This window comes from Aspergillus udagawae (genome assembly GCF_001078395.1).
Source record: "Aspergillus udagawae IFM 46973 DNA, scaffold_8, whole genome shotgun sequence".
Lineage (NCBI taxonomy): Eukaryota > Fungi > Ascomycota > Eurotiomycetes > Eurotiales > Aspergillaceae > Aspergillus > Aspergillus udagawae.
In genome coordinates, this window is record NW_025091271.1 from 890,310 (window position 1) to 910,194 (window position 19,885).

The 19,885-nt window shown below is 46.4% G+C and overlaps 5 protein-coding genes across 5 annotated transcripts; 4 read left to right on the forward strand and 1 right to left on the reverse strand.

Moving 5' to 3' along the window:
* Window positions 1-3,744: 3,744 nt before the first annotated feature.
* Aud_009811 (Clr5 domain-containing protein) lies at window positions 3,745-5,624 on the forward strand (the record flags this gene model as incomplete). The annotated part of the gene is made up of 2 exons (XM_043294657.1): window positions 3,745-3,860; window positions 3,968-5,624. 2 exons carry the CDS (start codon window positions 3,745-3,747, stop codon window positions 5,622-5,624), a joined length of 1,773 nt encoding a protein of 590 aa, XP_043150592.1.
* A 485-nt stretch (window positions 5,625-6,109) lies between these two features.
* On the reverse strand, window positions 6,110-9,035 carry Aud_009812 (WD repeat protein; the record flags this gene model as incomplete). The annotated part of the gene is made up of 3 exons (XM_043294658.1): window positions 6,110-7,827; window positions 7,885-8,654; window positions 8,725-9,035. 3 exons carry the CDS (start codon window positions 9,033-9,035, stop codon window positions 6,110-6,112), a joined length of 2,799 nt encoding a protein of 932 aa, XP_043150593.1.
* A 445-nt stretch (window positions 9,036-9,480) lies between these two features.
* On the forward strand, window positions 9,481-9,883 carry Aud_009813 (DNA-directed RNA polymerase core subunit RPB10; the record flags this gene model as incomplete). The annotated part of the gene is made up of 4 exons (XM_043294659.1): window positions 9,481-9,516; window positions 9,571-9,629; window positions 9,699-9,785; window positions 9,841-9,883. The coding sequence occupies 4 exons, from the start codon at window positions 9,481-9,483 to the stop codon at window positions 9,881-9,883; spliced, it is 225 nt and encodes a 74-aa protein (XP_043150594.1).
* Window positions 9,884-11,423: 1,540 nt separating this feature from the next.
* On the forward strand, window positions 11,424-13,797 carry Aud_009814 (uncharacterized protein; the record flags this gene model as incomplete). The annotated part of the gene is made up of 6 exons (XM_043294660.1): window positions 11,424-11,487; window positions 11,522-11,564; window positions 11,618-11,816; window positions 11,875-11,976; window positions 12,040-12,153; window positions 12,205-13,797. The coding sequence occupies 6 exons, from the start codon at window positions 11,424-11,426 to the stop codon at window positions 13,795-13,797; spliced, it is 2,115 nt and encodes a 704-aa protein (XP_043150595.1).
* A 3,501-nt stretch (window positions 13,798-17,298) lies between these two features.
* On the forward strand, window positions 17,299-19,196 carry Aud_009815 (uncharacterized protein; the record flags this gene model as incomplete). Its single annotated transcript, XM_043294661.1, has 5 exons — window positions 17,299-17,395; window positions 17,460-17,567; window positions 17,623-18,163; window positions 18,218-18,610; window positions 18,701-19,196. The coding sequence occupies 5 exons, from the start codon at window positions 17,299-17,301 to the stop codon at window positions 19,194-19,196; spliced, it is 1,635 nt and encodes a 544-aa protein (XP_043150596.1).
* Window positions 19,197-19,885: the final 689 nt, after the last annotated feature.

Consider the following 19,885-nt stretch of genomic DNA (forward strand, 5'->3'; position numbering starts at 1 on the left):
GGCTGGTGAATCCCTCGTGGTTATCGAATAATAGTTATGAGCGAATATGCAAAGATAAACCCTGCTATTGTCAGAATTCCTTCGTAATAAAGATACTGTCTAGGGTAACAGTTAAATAGATATTGACTATATTCCAAAGGGCCTGCTCTGTACCCGGACAAAGAGGAGGGGGGAAAATAGGTTGAGTACCCCGCCATAGGTTTTGGTTCAGACCTTGAGCGAGAAATCGAGGAGTGGAGTAATCGATATTTAGTCGGGACTGACGAGGCCTATCACCTTTGGAGTCCCGGATTGGACACTTGGCGGCATACAATGATAGGACAGGCCCTCAGACTTCATGCTCGGTTGTTCAGTGCTTAACATCTTGGCAGCACCCACATTTTGATAAATGCAAGCGAAATAGCTAATATTGGGACTGAGGAGCAAATTTATGAACTATTATTGGTTCTTGAGCATGTGGAGGTTTAGGACTCCCTAAGTAGTGATGGTAAGCCTAGGTAGCAATAATAACCTAGATGAATAATAACAATAATAGCTAGTAGCGTCTTGTAGATAGGTGGTGAACTGGTGATGATATACTCAGTAGAACCTCCTACACTTAGTTATCCAGGATGTTGTTATGTAAAGTATTACCTAATATAGAGGTACCAGGGCCAGGAACCGTAAGGTACCGAGTGCTATTGGAGAAAAATACGGTGTACAAAGTGTTCCATAGGTACACTGTAGACTCAGGGTAAAGGCCATCCGCATCCGGCGCCCAGCGGACCGTACCTTACGGGCCCTAGGTACCTTAAGTATGGAGTACCGCACAGAGTACCACAGGTACGTACTCCGTACTACAGATACTATAAAGCATTAAGTTTATCTCAGAATGTATTCCAGTCTTGCATGTCCCAGCCACTGCGGAGTAAACAGTCTACGGACTCAATGATCAGCTACGCCACCATTCGTATTACAGATTTACAGTATTCACAAATCTGGCAGTTACAGCAGGTGGCGAAATGTGCTGTCAGTATCTACCCAACCTCTAGAGAGGTATTTCAAGGTATGTGTCCTATCATTCGTCCTGTTTCCCGTCGTCTGCCCAGGAAAGGCACATACCTACTTAAGTAGACTCCGCCCGCAAGGAATAGGGTACCATTCATCTTGGTAATCATAGTTATTCAGGGTGTTATCATGTAAGACTGTGCTCCGTACATATGTACTTCGCCGCAGTACCTGTACAGAAGCTAAAGTACATACCAGTCTACCTACAGTAGTGGGTAGTTTACCCAGGTACCCAGGTACCCAGGTATTTAGGTACGATGTGACGGTAGACTATTCATCCTTTCGCATAGCTGGAGGCTTACAACTTGGTAAATAGGCTAGTCCATACTAACAGGTAAGGAGGTACATTATTGTACCCGAAATTCAGCTGTACTGTACGGAGTACTCCGTACAAGTATTGTACTATCTACCTGTTTTCCCAGCCTTGTCCGGCAAACCACTCCTCCGTCTTTCCGGCTAATCCACAGGTGTCCTGGCTCCTAACCACGAGCCTTCTTGGTCCTGTGGCTGAACAGTGCCCAGATGCGCAAATCATTAACTACATACCGACTTTCCGTTCCTCAATCTGATCATAGACTTTGGTTCTGCATCTCTTGTTTTCAGCTTCACCCATTCTGATTGATGCCAACGGTCTGGGCCGGCCGATCCCACACATAGTCTTACCCCGCTACTCTCTCGGTTCAACTCCAGTAGATATCAGATAATAAATACTGCGAGCTTCAAGTATCGGCTTCTTTACAACGGCTTTCCCTTGCCCTACTTGCACTTACCTAGTTATCCGGTGCAAGCCATGAATCCCTTGTCCTAGCATTGAGCATATATTGTCTCACGCGGTCCAAGGAGACTGTCGTCAACAGGGCGCTCTCGTGGAATAGGGACGGCGGTTTATCTGACCTCGCCGTCGTTTAGCACAAGCGAAACTCACTTTGCTCCAAATAAACTCAATTGATTTGATTCTCTTTGCATACAATTCTTTCCATGCATATTTGGACAGCGCATTTGGAAGATTGGGTCCTGTCACTCCGCCATGATATCTCGTTGCCAGTTCACTCTTCGGCCCAACTGAGCGTTCTTCAAGAATCCCTCCCAATCATCCGATACATGAAGGATTCCAAATTTACACGTCTTGTTCCAGGCGCGACAGTCAGTCATATCGACAATCCGAATAATCACCCAAGCACTGGGACCTTACATGATTGAAGGTCCAAAATCATGCCCTTACTCGCAAAGTTACCTCGCAATACCCTATCAGCAATGTCGATTGATCTCTCAAGGTCGTCCTTTGAGGAAGAAGGGCTCAAAATATCCACGAATTCTTGGAGACGAGACTGTCGAAGCGACTCTCACACTACAACTGGTGCCACGAGGACTGTTTCATTGCATACCCGGTCTACCAGCGGAACACCATGTTTCTCTACGGCGAGCAGCCCAGACATGGGCAATTCCGACTTGCGTTGCGTTCACCCCATGCGCCAAGTGCCTGGTGCCTCTACCCCGCAATTAAGTCAGTCCTGTCAAACATCTCTCGTGGAAAACGAGGGATTTGAAGGACGAGTCTCGGCTGAGCCAGGACGGTCCGCTCAGACAGAATCGGATCCACTTCGATCTTCTGTTCGTGGATTTGCTACACAGACAGTGCGACATTCGTTCCAGATGCATGATAGTTCGTTCACAAGGATTCCTAGTATATCACAAACGAATTTGACCGGACGAACATCTTTTGGCTATTCTCGAGACAACAGCAGCTCTCTTGAAGCAGCATCACCAGTCTCTAGATCATCTTTAGATTTTGTGTTCCGATCAAAGACGCGGACAAGTATGGATCCTATATCTCGTGCCGCCACAATTCAAGCAGCACGTCAAGCGTTTGAGGAGAAAGAAGCAGCCAAAGCACGCAAGCTTGAAGAACAGCAACTGCGGGCTGAAGAGAAACAAAGGAGACGCAAGGGAAAACAAGACTGTCGCGCATCACTTACAGTTGCAAACGAGCAGGAACCCAAGAATGGGCTATCTGAAAAGTCGAGTGTCACTGAAGAACTAGATTCTCCCACGGACCAACCACAGCGGAAGTCGAATTCAGGTACTTGGAGATCGGAATCCAAGACGACTTGGATGTTATTTTTGACATGGTTACGGACTAGGGTTTTCAAGATGCGCAGGAAGTTCCAAAGTTTGGGCTGATACTATCTAATGTCCCAATCATAGGGGAGCCATGATATGGGATTCAGTCTGAGCGAAGGCTGGCCTTGATAGAATCCATTTGCCATGACTATATTCGAGGATCACCGCTTACTTGGGTTATTTGTGCGACCTCAATGATCGTATGGGACTATCATGAGTTGAAACTTGCTCAAATGATTTGTCTTGCTGCCTGCCATGGGTCGTATTCGCGATTTTAAAAGGTTAGTAAGTAGTAGTCTCTTCGTAAGGCTAGCATGAAGGGGACCAATCACGTGAGAGGCACCATAAAATTGCGCAGAAGCAGCCTCTGCGCAGCCAGACTTTTGGATTATACTACGGGGTGCCAGATAGCTCAACATCTACAGCGGCAGCTTCGACTACGGTCTGCAGGAGTGACAACAGGCGCCTTTCTTATTCCCTTGTCCTATCGGCTCCCATTATCACTCTTCCTTATATCAGATCCGCTTCCTGAGACGCACCTCCACTGGGGGGGAGCGTCTCACCAAAACTTTCGTCATGGTATACGATTGGGAGGGCAAAAGAGAAATATGCTATCAGATGTACATCAAAGATAAAAAAGCACTGGAGGAAATTATGGAATACATGCGAAATGTATATCAATTCTCACCCAGGTATGCACATGGCCATTAACGCAATGTTTCTTCGTTGTCCATCCTTGGCGACGCAGGATTCGATTACTTTTCTCATCCAAATTTGGCTAAAGACATACATCCAACAGTAAGCGCGCCTTTCAGACCCAGTTTAAGCGATGGGGCTTTCCTTCCAAACAGAATCCGGCCCACAAAAATGCAGAGCTTGTCGCTCGCGTCAAACAACTTTGGGAGCGAAATACAAGCCAACGGGACATGCTACGTATCTTGAATGATGAAGGCTTTGAGATTAAAGAAAGAGAATTGATGCGAGTGCGCGCGAAGAATCGCTGGCTACTCCGTGTTCCCAATGGAATGAAGTCGCAAGCCACTATCCGACCATCTGTGCAGCTACCAGAAGACGAGGGACTACTGGCACTCCAACAGGAAGTATACAAGACTGCAGAACCCTTCTACGACGCTCAGAATCTTCCTGCTGATTCGCCCGTTATGCGGCCTCCATCGCCTAGCTTATCAGCTGATGTACTCGCGAAGCGCCAAGAGAGACTTGAACGCTTGAAAGCAGAGAGTGCTGAACGTTGGGCTTCCCGGAAACGGCGTCGGCGCACCAGGGAATGGGCTGGACTACCAGCCGACCCGCCTGGGCCACCTCGCTTTCCTTCTGAGACCACGATTGATGAGAGTAAGAAATACCTGAGCCTAGACAATGCTATTTACCGTCAAATAAGAGATCAGTTTCAAAGGATATGTGAAGAGGCAGGGTTCATCAAGAAGACTGTTGCTGGACCTGAAAGATGGCAGGAGGCGAAAAACAGACTAATACAAGAGTCTGAACATCTTCAGCGGGTTTTCTGGGAAGATCCCAATCAGCTCGATGCCAAAGCCCTCGCTCTTGATGTCGTTTGTACAGATGTCACTAAACGGATGAGGACATTAGAAAGGCGAATGACAATCGCGGAAGCTAAAAACGCCCTTGGGATCAACCCCGAAGAAAGCCGCCAGATTCGAAACGCGTTTTACAATACACTAAAAGCGGCTCATTTTACCAGCAAGTTGGAGGCAGGTGACGAGCATTGGAAGCAACTGAAGGAGAGTTGGATTCAAGACACTGAGTTGCTGCAACGCATCCTTGCCCCTGGCTCGGCAGATCCGGAGCATGCTACGAAATTGAAAGCTCTCGAAGTCCTCTGTCGCGATGTTATGAAGCGACTTCGTGATGACCAAACCAAACGAGATCCCTGTCGGAAGAAGTCTATTACTCGCACCAATATTTCGAGTCCAGACGTTGCCGGCGCCAATGAAAATAGTGCATTCGGCAGCATTACTAATGGAATCAGCACGCTTGCGTCGCAAGCTCTCGCCAGCGCCCCGATGACATCGGGCGACTTAAATGATATGCAAATAGATCCCTCGCTTCTGCAAGCGGCAAATGATACCTCGTTTGCCTCAGCATCTCATGATACTGAGAATTCTTTTGGATACGTGGACCCTATTCTAGATTCAACTTCGCTGCACGTGCCGATCTATGTGCGGATCTATCCTCCAGACCAGGTTCACGAGGAGTCGAAAACCAGCGTCGAGAAACTAGCAACAAAATCCGTCGGTGAGTTACGCCAGCTAGTTGTTTCTAGGTATCCTGGTTCCATCATTACCAAGATTCAGGGAATCGATCAGGATGAGCATGGAAACGAAGTCACATTCAATATCCATGACGATAATGAACTCGACGCTTATTTAACGCATGTACATGGGCGGAGAGCATACTTTGTCTGTCGCCTAGTTTAGGTCCGCAAGGCATCCACATGTGTATCCAATACACAAAAAGGCAACGGGTCGATCGGTTGTTTGGCCTTAATTCGGGAACCATTTGTTACGCAATTGTGCCCTGCTTCACCTGCCTCGACGATCTGTAAAGTGTCCTCATGCTATCTTGCTTAGGATAGGAAATTTCCGCTATAAGCTGATGTTGCCTTTCAAACTTGTGGTTGAGTGACGTCAATTGAGATAACCCATGGGGTTTGCATAATGGGATCAAGTTGCACGAGCCTTAGTGAAATGTCCGATCTATCTACAGTTTATGTGCATGATGAATTATGAGAGTTGATATATGTGATGCGCCTATGCAAAGCACCAAGTAAATTGTATAAATACACCTCAAAGAGTCAATAATGGCAACAAGGACAGCGAATACACGCAAACAAAAAAAAGTTATATCCGTGCCGTATTGACAAATAAGGTACATTGCTTCTGGTTGCTTCTGGTCTGCTTATTCAAGTTGTAAGATTTTGCACCAGACTTTTGAAAAGAACACTAGTGGGAGGCAGCACAAATGGGGGAGTATCAGTAAAGACCCCCGGTAGCCCAGATGACTGCGGAGCTGAAGAGCTTCCGCTGACTGGAAGAGGCAGCGCTTGAACATTATTACGCCTACTCAAGTTGTGAGAACGTGCTCCAAATAAGCCCCCAAGCCCGTGGTTGGGAGAAGTCCCGTCCTTGGATTGCGGTATTGACTGGGGAGCTTTATCTGAACAACTGAGGCGTTGCACATTGGCCATGGCATCAATGATGATGTAATCCCCAGTGAGTGGATCTGAGAGCAGGGATACCGGACAATGCTTCAAAGATTGTCGAGTAAGCAGGGACAAGGTCTGCACATCATAGACTCGTATATCGAACTGAGATCCGCATGTTCCTCTTGCTCCAGCCAGATGTTGTGGGACTTTTGAGGCAATAGCACAGGTTTGCGACTTTGAGCTCACTGCCAGAAGTTGATCGTCACAGAGAGTTTCATCCTGAACGGCTGAAGAACTGGTCGTTCTGACTATATCGCCAACTGTATCCCAAATATGTGCCGAATGCAAGGACAGAACAACAAGATAGCGTCCCAAGAATCTGGCTGCACACGGACGACCCGAGTAAACCCCTACCCTACTGTGATGAATTTTGCAATTCTGCGTATCCACCAGGATGACGAGGCCGGAGTCCGGACTGGACCTGGTTTGCACGCAAATAGCAAGCACCGACCCGTCCTCAGAAAATCCCATACAGGCTGCATTTGCAGGCTCAGTTCCACCACCAATAAATTCGCCTTTTAGGTCGATAGTACCTCGGCATTTCCAAGTCTGATATTGGTGTTCTGAATGTTTGGTTGCTAATCCCAGGCGGGGCCTGTTACTCGCGCACCAGAAGCGGAGCACGGCATCACAGCCTACTGTTGCAAATTCATGACTGTATGGTCTGGACGCGAGACCCAGAATAGGCACCGAAACGCTATCGAAGGAGTGAGGGCTGTTGATACGTGTGGCTAACTCCCACATATTGGACACTTCGTTCCATCTCCAAAACTTGAGGTATGTTTCTCGGTATAGCGTATGGCTGCCTGTCGGAGTACTATTTGGTTCAAGAGCCCTGATATCTTCAGGGCGCGGTATCCAGTCATCGATCGTCGCCATCCACTTTCCATCCTGACATATGTCAAGGTAACTGACGTCCGGGGCAACAATTTCTGTCCCCTCTGGACTGATCCTCAGAGTCGTGGCATTGGTCCGTGCAAGAGCTTGTCTGGATATTTGAGAGTTGGTGCGGATATCGTATGTCTGTAGCACGCACGAACTCGTTATAGAATCATAACCCCGTGCGGCATGACGCGAAGCTGGTACGGCCACTAGAAGCCGATCATGGAACTGTGGGTGCAATACAGCTGCAGGAGGTTGAAATGAGATGCGCGACTCTGGCAGAGCTGCATCGGCAGGCTTGTCAACTTTGGGGCAAAGTTGCAGGCCAGTGATAGTAACATAAGGTTGCAGTTCTGTCGCGGACAGCACAATGATACTGTTGTCAGCAAGCTTGAGGATGTATGCTTTCCCAGTCGTAGAAACGACTAGATTGCAAATGGGTGAAGAGAGATGAGGTAAAAACTGCTTGCGACCAGTGTCTAACTGCCATAGGACCATGACTGACTCATCTCCGCCTGAGATTATGTAGTTACCTGAATCCTGTTAACGGGGCTGCCTCAGTACTTGTACTGGCTAGAGTAAGTACATACCATCCTTTGACCAACGAACTGCATTGACGGGACCTCTATGCCAATGCAGCCGTCGAGGAGCCAGACCCTTGCTATCGTCCGAGTCAATACCACCAGTAGGGAAAAGAGCGAGAAAGTCAGGATAGATTAAGATCGAGCCCCCAGATTCACCCAAAACAAGGTCCATGGTATCTAGATTATTGTCCTGTGAGCTCTGGGGTATTGTCCGATTTCGTGCTCTGCTCTCTCGAATATCAATGCAAGTGACACGGACAGGCAGAACGACCTCCCTCCAGGCGTACTGCATAGTTGACGGGTCAGGCGTGTTAAATTCCCTGATGCCAAGCAGAAGGCGCTGACCAGCCCATGCGACTATCGCTTGTCCCTGTCTGAAAACCCTGAAATTGTCTATTCGTTGAGTCGTTTCAAAGACAACAATGTCACGTGGCGTTTCACAATTGAATAAGGTGACTGTAAGTTGTCTCTTTCCATCCTTGCGCCCTCGCAAAGAAAAGAGAAGCTCGTACTTTAATTTGCCGACCTCAGAGGGGCATAATTCAGCCAGGAGTGTCTCTCGGGCGAAATCCCAAGAAGCAATTTCATCTCCAGAAAGCCAATCCCACTTGCTCACACAACCAGTTGAAGTGACGATATAAAGATGTTGCGGATTTTCGGGGCAGAGATTGTAACAGACGACTTTTTGACCATCTTTTAAGTGTAACGTACGAGACCGGTGAGATGTTCCAGTCGAATGAACATGAATTGCTGTCTCAGTCCCGACAAGGAGATACCTAAAAACAAATCACTTAGAGTTCTCGCTATAATAAGCAAGCCTTCGTATTAACTCTTGAGGTAACTCACTCATCATCCGAAGTGATAATTGGGTTGAGGTTGCTATACTGCCCACCGACTGGACTTGAAAGACCCCAATTTTCGCGGGAGAATTTCGTCTGCTGCTCACACGCGTGCGCAGAAGTATATTGTGGGAGAGAAATAGCATTCCGAGTGCTTTTCTCACTCGTCTTTCCTTTAGGAGCTAGTTGTATGTCTTCAGTAACACCAAGTGCGCCCTTGGAAAACCGACGACGCTTTATTCTATCCTTCTCGGTGCGCAGGGCATCGCTAGTCCTGGATCTTTTTGTATGTCCTGTCGCGGGACTCGAACCTGACATTGTAAGGGAAATTAGGGAAGGCGAGGTCCGGGGCATCAATTCAAGACGATGCGGCTTAGTTCAGACCGTTACAATGATTCCCAGTGATGCCGTGAGGTAGTTCGATATACGAAGAGTCATGGTACTCTTGTAGGCTTGGTATTTTTTTTCTTTTCTCTTTCGAAACTTTTTGGGTCCCACCATGATCTCTCCAATTTTCGGGCTAGTATATATAAGGTTAGCCAATTTCCCAAAACAGTAGTTATGTGGGGAAACAATGCAAAATTTATATCCGCATTTCTAGTACCCTTCAGGATATTCGTTCATTCTTCTGTTCAGTCTCTGCAAGTATCATAACAGGATTCAAGACAGCAATACCATTTTTCTTCTACATTGTGTCCTATTTTGACTTTACACCCTCCGCACCTTTCTTGATCTTCTCAAAAAGCTCACACAATTTGAGCCAATGATTATCCCTGTTCGTTGCTTTTCTTGTGGCAAGGTAAACTTATCCTTTTGACAAACTGCTTGCTGTCGCTCATAGATTTCTAAACAGGTTGTCGGTGATCTCTGGGAACGTTATTTACAGCTACTTGATGAGGGTATTCCTGATGGGTAAGTTTGACACTCCATTTACCCTGTCTCGTTCAAATTTGATCGTTTTGCTAATACCTTCTTGTAAAGTGATGCTATGGATCAGCTTGGTTGCAAGAGGTACTGTTGCCGCAGAATGATCATGACACACGTCGATCTCATTGAAAAGCTTTTGCGGTGCGTATATACGATCCTGACTTCCCACGCAGCTAAGCTTATACTCCCCTAATAGGTACAATCCTGCCGAAAGAGATCGGGCAAAATCTCAAATATGATATTTTCTGTCTTGTGGCTGTGGGATCTATTGTGCCTACACACTCTCAATATCTCCAACCTCGCTCTCCCTGGCCAACTTGACAGAAGGACCGGGTTATGCCCATAGTGCGAGACCTTGCCCACAGTGCAAGCCCTTGCTTGTCCCGTTTCGGTGGCAGTACCGACTTTTCCCATCCTCCTCGTCGCTTTAATGCTATCATGTCTCTCGATTACCATGAGGGCCACGCCTACTTCTGAGTTCAAACCGATAGTATCCGAAAAGGCAAGGTATAGGAGAGGTAAAGTGGAAATTTTTCCTCCCTCCGTCTGCCGGCATCGATCACATTTCCTCACTTATCTGGTTCTGTGCTACTTTGCCTGTCGATCATGTGGATAATCTGAATTGTAAGAGCTCAGCATCTCAGATGAGTCTTGTTTGAGTCGCTTTCGTGCTTTCATGCTGTCAGCCTTGAAACGTATGGTTAATTTCGGACGATCTGTCGTATTCCTTGCGTTCGAGGTGCTTTCTGGATGCTAAATCGACTTTATTCTGACTCTGAAATGAGGATGACTCAAGCTTGAACAGCGGTTTGCGTATGCAATAATTGAGCTCTTATCTGGGAGAACATCAGGATGCCCAGGCCACTTTGTTACAGGTATGCGATTTGACCTAGCTCTATTTCGATTGCAGCCAACTTTACAACCTGTTATAAGTATGAACTGTTTGCCACCAGTCTCAATCTTGGCCTAGAAATGAATTGGTCTGTGATATCATCAGCTGCCATGCAGCAGCCCTAAAGCTTCTCTATATCACGTATGTGACTACTCTTGATACCACTATATTCGGGCGTTTTGATCTGAATTCCGTATGGATGCCGCAGAGAAGAGGTAGCAAAGCCCTCGCTCCTATTGCTTAATAGCTGAAATATATGTACTTACTACAATGGAATCCTTACGCTTGGATTGAGACTGGCAATTATAGTAATTGTCAGAAATTATTTTGCACTAACGGATGCCATAAAATCAATAATAGTAATGGCCCTTCAGCATACCTGTATATCCACAAAATATACATCAGCATTTTGAACCAAGGAGATTATTATTGTAAATTCCCCAATGCCTAGCAGTCACGAAGTAAGGTATCAAAGAAAGTCACAGATATGTCTCGTTACTGTAAGGAATATCCAAGCTAACCTGGCTGCAGCCCCTCATACTTTAAATACATTTAAAAGCTTAAACTACCTACCTTACTCATTATCACGTATTCGCTACAAAGTAGATAGGTATGCAACACATCCTCAAAATTTCGTCTGAAAGGAGATATAGGTATACTACCCTTATACAATGCCATGATATTACAGTTCGCTTAACAGGGATCTGCTGCTCTCATGAGTGAACATTGAACAATGACAGCCAACTTTCAACTCACTTTTGGCCTGGACCCCAGTAGAACAAGTACCTAACAGATGCCTGACTGCTTCGTACCAAAGCGGGGAGATTCTTTACGCAGCACAGCCCATCCAAGATCAGACGTACATTTTATCAGAAGCTAAGCCCAAAATGGCCATACCATGTTCTTTGCTGTTGCAGTCAAATGACGAGCACTACTGGGCTGAGGTTGACTGTAAAACTGACACCCCATTAAAGTTGATTGGCAGATTTGAAAGATACTGGACGCAAGCCCAGTGGCTCCTTCAGGATGTAAGGACTGAGAAGATCTCCGTCGAGTGACCTTGTATTTGCTAACACACTAGGTCCGTTGATGATCGCCCTGCCAAATATGGCCCTGAGAACATGGATATGTTGGACACTTCACTAACAATTCCATCACACGATCAGACAGGCACTGTAGAGCACGATGGCACTGTCATCTATGACTCGGAAAGACCACTTGCATTTAGAATCACTAAACCCGAGCAGCGAATATTTCACACCAATCAGACCGAACTCAGGGTATGTGTTATTTACCCATAAGAGTTGATAGTCGTGGTTGACCTCCATCAAAATATAGGTACAAACAAAACAGACTTCCCTTGCCGGTCCTGGGCCACAAGCGAATGATGATGATGCTCCACAGTCTGTGATACATGCACCTCCTGGCTTTCGCCAATTTGTAAGGATCATGTTAGACGATCTGTGGGCTGTTGCCTAGTTGCTGAAGCCGTATCTGTTTTAGAAGTTTGGCACCTACGGCGACTCCGACAGCTTGATTAGCCCAGTTATGGCATCATCTCACAGCAACTTGGCCAAGATAACACCATTGATGGTTCGAGACGACGAATTAGGAAAGGTGCTTTATTGCTCCCAATCCCCAAGCTAGCAGCGACTGACTTCGTTGTAGAAGCCTTCTATATCACCGTCTCCTTTAACCACTTCTATTGAACCTGCGAAAGATTGGTCAGAGCGAGCAACTCCTCGAGCACAAACAAGGCAGGATTTCGAAAACATTGACCTCCAATCTCAGCCGAGTGTTCTTGCCAGCGAAATCTCGCCTCTTAAACAACATGCATCTACAAACCCTACATTCTATGAGCCGAGCATTTATGTGCATTCAAATATACCTCCAGTTCAAGCTAAAGGTGGCTCTACCGCAGTAGACGGGGGGTCAAGCACACTAGAAGCCGCCGTTCGGCATCTTTTTGATGGTGAAGCTGAGATCAAAGCACTCAAGACAGCGCTCGCGGAATGCTGGACGCTCTGTAATACATTAGCCAGACTGAGCTATATCCACCGCGGGCGTACTGCGGACAATACTGGCACTGGCCGCATCGAAGAAGATGCATGGACATCATGCTGGAAGCTGTGTCAGAAGTTATATGAGAGTCAGAAAGATGAGTATGTATCGCAGGTCAAGCCGACGTTAGACCTGTGTCGTGAATTTTGCCAGACTTTATTTGAAATCCGCATCCGTGACAACGAGCTTGCAGATTCAGTGCTTCGTGTCAGTTTCGAATTAAATAATCATCTTTACAACACGCATGATCGGCATCTACCAGACGCCTTCAGGGAAAGGACGCTGGACTTCTATATCACCCTTTGTCATCGTCTCATGAAACACAGGACCCGTGTCTCGGAGACCGACTCCCTTTTGAAGGCTTCTTGGTCCCTGGCGGAGATGCTGTTCACGATCCGCCAAGGTAAAAGGGAGGGAAGGCCGATAAGCGAAGAAATGCTTGCCTCCGCCGTGCAAGCTTGCTGGGAACTCTGTGATCTTTTTCGTGAGGGATGGACACAACGTAGCTTGCGTTACTCTGATCGTGGAACGCCACGACCGAGTCAGGCCACCTTCACCCATGGCATGCAGCAGGCCGGTCAACACGGAATCGCTGCTACAGATGAAGGGCTGCGACAGCGAGGTAATCCCGAAACTCCTACAACCATTTTCGATGAGACCGCCACTATTTCGCCGGACGACGCCCCAGTTCAGAATATTTTTGTCTTGGGAAAAGATGCCGGTCAATTTGTGCAGGCAAGGTGGTCCTCAGACTTGTCAACCGTCTCAGATATCAGCCAATCTTCTGGGCAAACATCTTCTGGGCAAACATCTTCGACAAATACTATAAGAACGTCGCCAAACGATACGACTCTGACATGTATACAAGCTTTACTGGCCAAGGCCGCGGTCGATAGCGGATTTCAGCCCGAAAAATCACAGAGCATATCAAGTTTCGTAAAGACGCTTTCATCGGACGCGTTTGGATCAGCACCGTGGCAAATTTCACTTCTGAGGAGTTATAAGAGTCTTCTGGCACTTGACCCAGTATTCCGCAATATTGACTTCCAACCGCACTCGAATGCTGCGGATATAGCAAGGGCTGTCCAAGTGACGACACAGGGCAGTCAATATCCTTGGCTACGGGATCTCTATCGCCTGGTATTTGGCGTTCATGTGGATGATGTCGCAAGCCGTCAGGGGATCGCACCTGAGGCATAATGCATCTCTTGGGAGGATAACATCAGGATTTTACTTCTTGTGGATACTGTAACTCTGGCTTGATATGTCTATCTCAGCCGCCATTATGATATTGTATATTGTTTGCTGATTGTGTCAATACTATGGTTAGAAATCCGGTTCAATGTCCAGGAATAACTACGGTAAAGCCTTATCCCGACGGGGTCTGACTGTCTTGCTCGAGGGCTTGCTTCTTATACTCTGCTCGTTGGGACCGACAGGTCGGTGGGCTCGTGATACAGCCTTCTTATCAATCGCAGTGAGAAAAGGAGTTTACCTGCCTGGTATTTACGCTCATGTTGGTACTGGTAGCATTTACTCATTGCATGGTATTGTGAGCTGTGCTGAAGTCCTACCAGAAACCGTTTTTCTGTTTTGAGACTGACACAAATATTCAATGGTATTGGAAGACGCAGCTCTAACTTGCTATTTCTCCCGATATTGAGGCTGAAGTCAAGCCGAAGCATCAAGGCTTCGACGGAGGAACTCGAGTCCCTACCTAGTCTATTCAGCTGTCTGTCCTGAAAAACCTTCATGCCGTACTTACATTGGCGTTTCCAATCCTTCATTTTCCAATATTTCCTTCCTTTTGTGAAGCGATGTACTTGTTTGCAACATATTGGTCAATGACAATCTCAATTCGATTGGATTTCATGCCTACTGCGTTAAATCTAACGGTCAATGGTGTGTTTTATCTGTGGCTGGTGAAGCCACTGGCTACTATCTGACGAGCTCCCATAGTTGTGAGATCTCTGTCTCCAAGGAACTTAATGTTCTTCGCCTGATTAAAATCTCTGGTGATACATAGTTTACCAAGTAGTGCCAGGATAATATAAACCATGGTGGGTGCAGAATGTCGATTAAATTGTACATCCAACTCCACAGTCTATATGGATTTATCTAAGCATGAAGCATCATAATCTGACGATGAGCACATAGGATCTAGTGTTAGCCAGAATGGGCACATCACATGGCATAAAAGTATTGCGCACAATCCTATAGTTCAGGGTCTGACATGGTATGTTTACTAGCACTCTGCCTCTCTGCTTCCTCCGATATTTCCAGTGCCATTTTCTATCCGTGACAAAAGACCGTCCGGTACTCTGTGGGAGAAGCACATGCAAAGGTGCTATCCAAAAGCTCGGCAAAGTTTACAAGTTATGTTGGCAAATCAATATGTAGAATGATCTCATTTATCTGACTCCTTACGTTGAGGTGGTAGGGTCGGTTAGACATTTGTCACCTCTCATTATAATACTCTATACCACCAAGTAAAGTGCATCACTCCGGTCAGATGGCTACAATGAGCTGAAGGGGACAGGCATCCACATCAGCTCAGGTAACGCGGAGGTAGTAAAGAATGCTTAGCTGCTAACCCATATAATCATTCTTTTGTCTTCATCGATTCGCTGAGTCCCATTTATCTCATTTTCACCACCTTCCTGATTTTGAACAAAGCAAGAAAACAAATTTATATTGGCGCTATCGATCCCACTCAAAATCTCAATGTCGACTTTTCAGCCACATACGCAACGCGGGAGCACTGTCATGCTAATCACAGCAGTAGTGACAGGCATCCACATCCCACAGATGTCATCGGGCGCCAAAAACAACTGAACGACGCTTGATCATTTATGAGAAACCTGAGTCCGGCAAACTTGGCGGGATTTAGTGTCAAGGACTCGGCATACTTTCCAAGCTTTTTTATAGAAGCACAAGCTCAAGAAAGTTTAAGAAACTTAAAAGCAACTTGGTTACCCTAGATAGGATTTACTTACGCATGATTCATCCAAAAAAGCCACATTGCTTCTCTTTATTTTCTGTGCTTGTGTTTAGGAAGCTAGTCTGTTCTGGGGAGGCCGTACAGAGTACTAAAGTACGGTAGCTACATGTACCTCTCCAAGCACTAAATTAATAATACCATACAAACGCACAACCAATACCATGTACAACCTGTGTCAATAGGGTTACTATACCTTATCAAAAATCCTTAAAATGCAGGTACCTCTCAACCAGGTAGGTACTCCGTATTATTTACTGACAAGCGCTACTCTGTAGTGAGTAATGACCGAGGAAAGAATCGGGATGAACTGTGCTAAGCTGACAGCCAAGACATGATGTGGCTTGCGGTATCCACCTAGTATCCACACCAGTGCAACATAAAAGATCTGTTCCTGATGTTACAGTATGAGAAGGAGATTTTAGTTTGCAGGTGACAAGTACAAACCACAGAATGTTCAGTCTTAATACTCTGCAGGAATGTACCTAATAGACACAATACAAGCCCAATATTGGCATATTATCCTATCTGGTTTTGAATGAGAGTATCTGATAATTCACACAAAAAGAAAAAAGAAAAATAATAAAAATAAAAATGAGCCTGTATAGTCTGATAGGATCTTACCTAGGGCTGTACATACAGGCCATGAGATTCACGCAATATCCCCATGTGAAAACCCCAGAAAGAACCAAGGCATTGAGGCGTCTTTTTGAATTCCGCCTTTCAGTTTATTCTCATCTCTTGAACCAGTTTCTTTGTCTCTCTTTGGTGTCTCTGATTCTGATTGTGGATACAATAAACCAGACTTTACGTATGATGAACCTCTTGACGCTGTTTTAGTTATTCGGAAATAATATGGTTGCTCAAGTTGCTGAGAACTTTGGTTTTAATTATGATGACTGGTTACTGTTGAAGTGAAAACTTCCATGGGTTAAGGTGACTACACCTACCTAGGTACCTTGGTTTCAGCCTGAGCCCGCTGCTTGTCAAGTCTTCCGATGTGTTAAGCCAATGGTAAAGGTGAAGCAATAAGCTAAAGCTTTACTCCGTGCACTAGCCGCAGGAGATCTCCGCCTTACCACCCCCATGTTCCCAATGATATATCTACCCTAGTTGTTTACACCCTATATTGATGGCTACCCTTTTTCTCAACGTGGATTAGCGGCGAGTTCAGACTGACCATTCAGTTACTTCTTGCATACTGGAGGTGAAAATCTGGCTGCTACGTAATATGTTCCCCACCACCCTCGAAACCTTTCTAAAAGCGAGTCGGAAAGAAAGGGAAAGTTCACGAGTTAGAGAAATTCTCTCCAGCTCACAGATCTCTTGGGAGTTGCGAGATTACTGTGGAGTCTCGGGTCAATTATGACTCCACACACTTTTCCCAATGTTCTGGGGGAGGTGCGTGGGGAAATATATAAGCATGAGCTTCTTCCTCACATGTATCGACCTACGTACCCTCCTGCTCACAGCAAGCCACCTTTCTTCCTTAGGTTGACAGACAAGTAACCCATTTCAGACTGCCTGTTAGTTTGTCTGAAAAATTTAGGCCTGGGAGTCCGGTTTTTGGGCGATACTCGCTGCCATACTATAGGTCTACTCACTCTTCTCGGTTCTCAAGCAGGACCTTGCGCTGTGTTAACTTTCCTTGTTCAAGAGCATCGCTTCTGCCTACTAGGTGCTCACCACCTAGGAAGATCACCATGGCTGCCCCGAAGTTCGCTGGCATGTCCGGCAACCTGCTTATGCGAGCAGTGACAGCCGTAGCTACCATGGGCTTCTTGCTCTTCGGTTACGATCGTATGTTAATAGAACGCTTGGAATCGAGTCACTTATTTTGGTCCCTAGCTGACACTTGAAATAGAAGGTGTTATGAGCAGCATCATCGATGCTCAACCTTTTAATGATGTATTTACGGCGACTAGAGATAATTCGACTATGCAGGGCACAGTAACTGCCATCTACGAAATAGGTATGTTTGACACCCGAAAGAACGAAACGCAATCTTTTACTGATGCTCTCTTCAGGATGTCTCGCCGGTGCTGTCTTTATACTGGGTGCTGGGGACTGGCTGGGGCGCCGAAGGTCGATCATGGCGGGTGCAACCGTGATGATCATTGGCGTCATCATTCAAGTAACTTCGTATCCGGGACATGTCCCTCTCGCACAGTTTATCATTGGGCGAGTTATTACTGGCATTGGAAATGGGATGAACACATCAACAATTCCAACGTACCAAGCCGAGTGCTCAAGAACCTCCAACAGAGGATTGCTTATCTGCATAGAAGGTGCTACTATCGCGTTTGGTACACTTATAGCCTATTGGATCGACTTTGGTGCATCTTATGGCTCGCCTGATCTTACATGGCGTTTCCCCATTGCATTCCAAATAGTTTTTGGTCTTTTCATCGTCTTTGGAATGATGGTTCTGCCCGAGTCTCCTCGCTGGCTGTTCACTCGCGAACGATATGAGGAGGGCGAAACTGTGATTGCTGCACTCATGGGCAAAGAGATATCCCACCATGATGTACAACTCCAGAAAAACATCATTCTTGACTCAATTAGAGCGTGAGTCATATTGCGGCGGTGTACCTATTGAGCCTGAGGCTGACTTTTTGATAGTTCAGGTCAAGCGGGAAAGAACACCCCCTTGTCTGCTGTCTTCACCGGCGGGAAGACTCAGCATTTCCGACGAATGCTATTAGGGTCCTCCTCCCAATTTTTTCAGCAAATTGGCGGCTGCAATGCAGTCATCTATTACCTGCCAGTGCTTTTCAAGAACTCACTGAACCAAACACCATTTATGTCTATGATACTGGGAGGCGTCAATATGATCGTCTACTCAATCTTCGCTACATTGTCGTGGTTTCTGATTGAGAGAGTTGGAAGACGCAAGCTCTTCCTGTGGGGCACAGTTGGCCAGTGCCTCTCAATGGTCCTCACTTTTGCTTGCTTGATTCCCGGCACTCCATCTGCTGCAAAAGGCGCTGCAGTAGGTCTCTTCACATACATTGCGTAAGTACTTCTTGTCGCCCTTCTGCGCCTATTCACTTCACCCATTTAGGCCAGACTTCTGATATTGGGCCATATGTTGATCGTCTTCAGGTCTTTCGGTGCCACCTGGCTGCCCTTGCCTTGGCTATACCCAGCCGAAATCTCCCCGATCAAGACAAGAGCAAAGGCTAATGCTATCTCAACATGCACAAATTGGCTTTTCAATTTTCTCATCGTCATGGTGACTCCCATCATGATTTCCAATATTAGCTGGGGGACTTATCTTTTCTTTGCATGCATTAATGCATGCTTTATCCCCGTCATTTATCTCTTCTATCCTGAGACTGCTGGGCGGTCACTGGAGGAAATTGATCTTATTTTTGCGAAAGGCTTTTTAGAGAACATAAGCTATGTTCGTGCTGCTAAAGAGTTGCCATTCCTCTCCGACGAGGATGTTGAGCGTGTGGCTATCCAGTACGGTTTTGGCTCTGCTGATGCGGACGCCAAGGGCAACGAGAGTAGCGACAGTGCAGAGTTCAGTGCTGCGAGGATGGAGGATCATGCGACCGCCGACCCCGAGAAGGGTGCGTTCACTCAGACTAATTAGATCTCTCACATTCAGGTTTGGCGGAGTTGGCATCTTTCCGCGCCTGTATGTCACCTTATGTCAATCTTCTGCCCCTTAGTTTTCGCTTGAATTGGGGGAGCGTCCTCTGCTGTGTTCAGTTCTGTCGCTACGGGTGCTTGAATATATTTGCTTTGAATATATTCCTTGCTATGATATGCTTACAGAAGTGTGGTCATCCTCAAATATCTAGACTTGATACCCATATCCTATGAGGCTATGGATGAGAATTCTTTGGAAGGTTCGAAATATCAATCCATTGTAATGATACATGCAAGTACCAGCTTGAGATGTGTTTAGGATATACTTGTAGTAAGCGAGGTAATATCATAACGCCCCTCCCTGCCCCCTACCTCGAAAGATACAGGTGGTTATGGCGAGACATGCGGCCGCCATACATACATAACAACGACCAAATATGCACAGGGTCTGTCCTTACTGGGTTATATAGTAAGATGTAGACTGACACCCGAGACACTCAGGTTAGGTCTACTGGACTAGGCAGCTCTTGCGCGCAATCCATACAGCTCTGAGAAAACATGTTGAGTGCACTCAAACCACTGAGCAAAAAATGGTGCCAAGACAACCATTTCTCGACAGCAGAATGATAGTGCAGCAGATATCCAACAAAAAGATCCTCAGAACTGTGGCCCTGTGGGAGTGTGGGTATC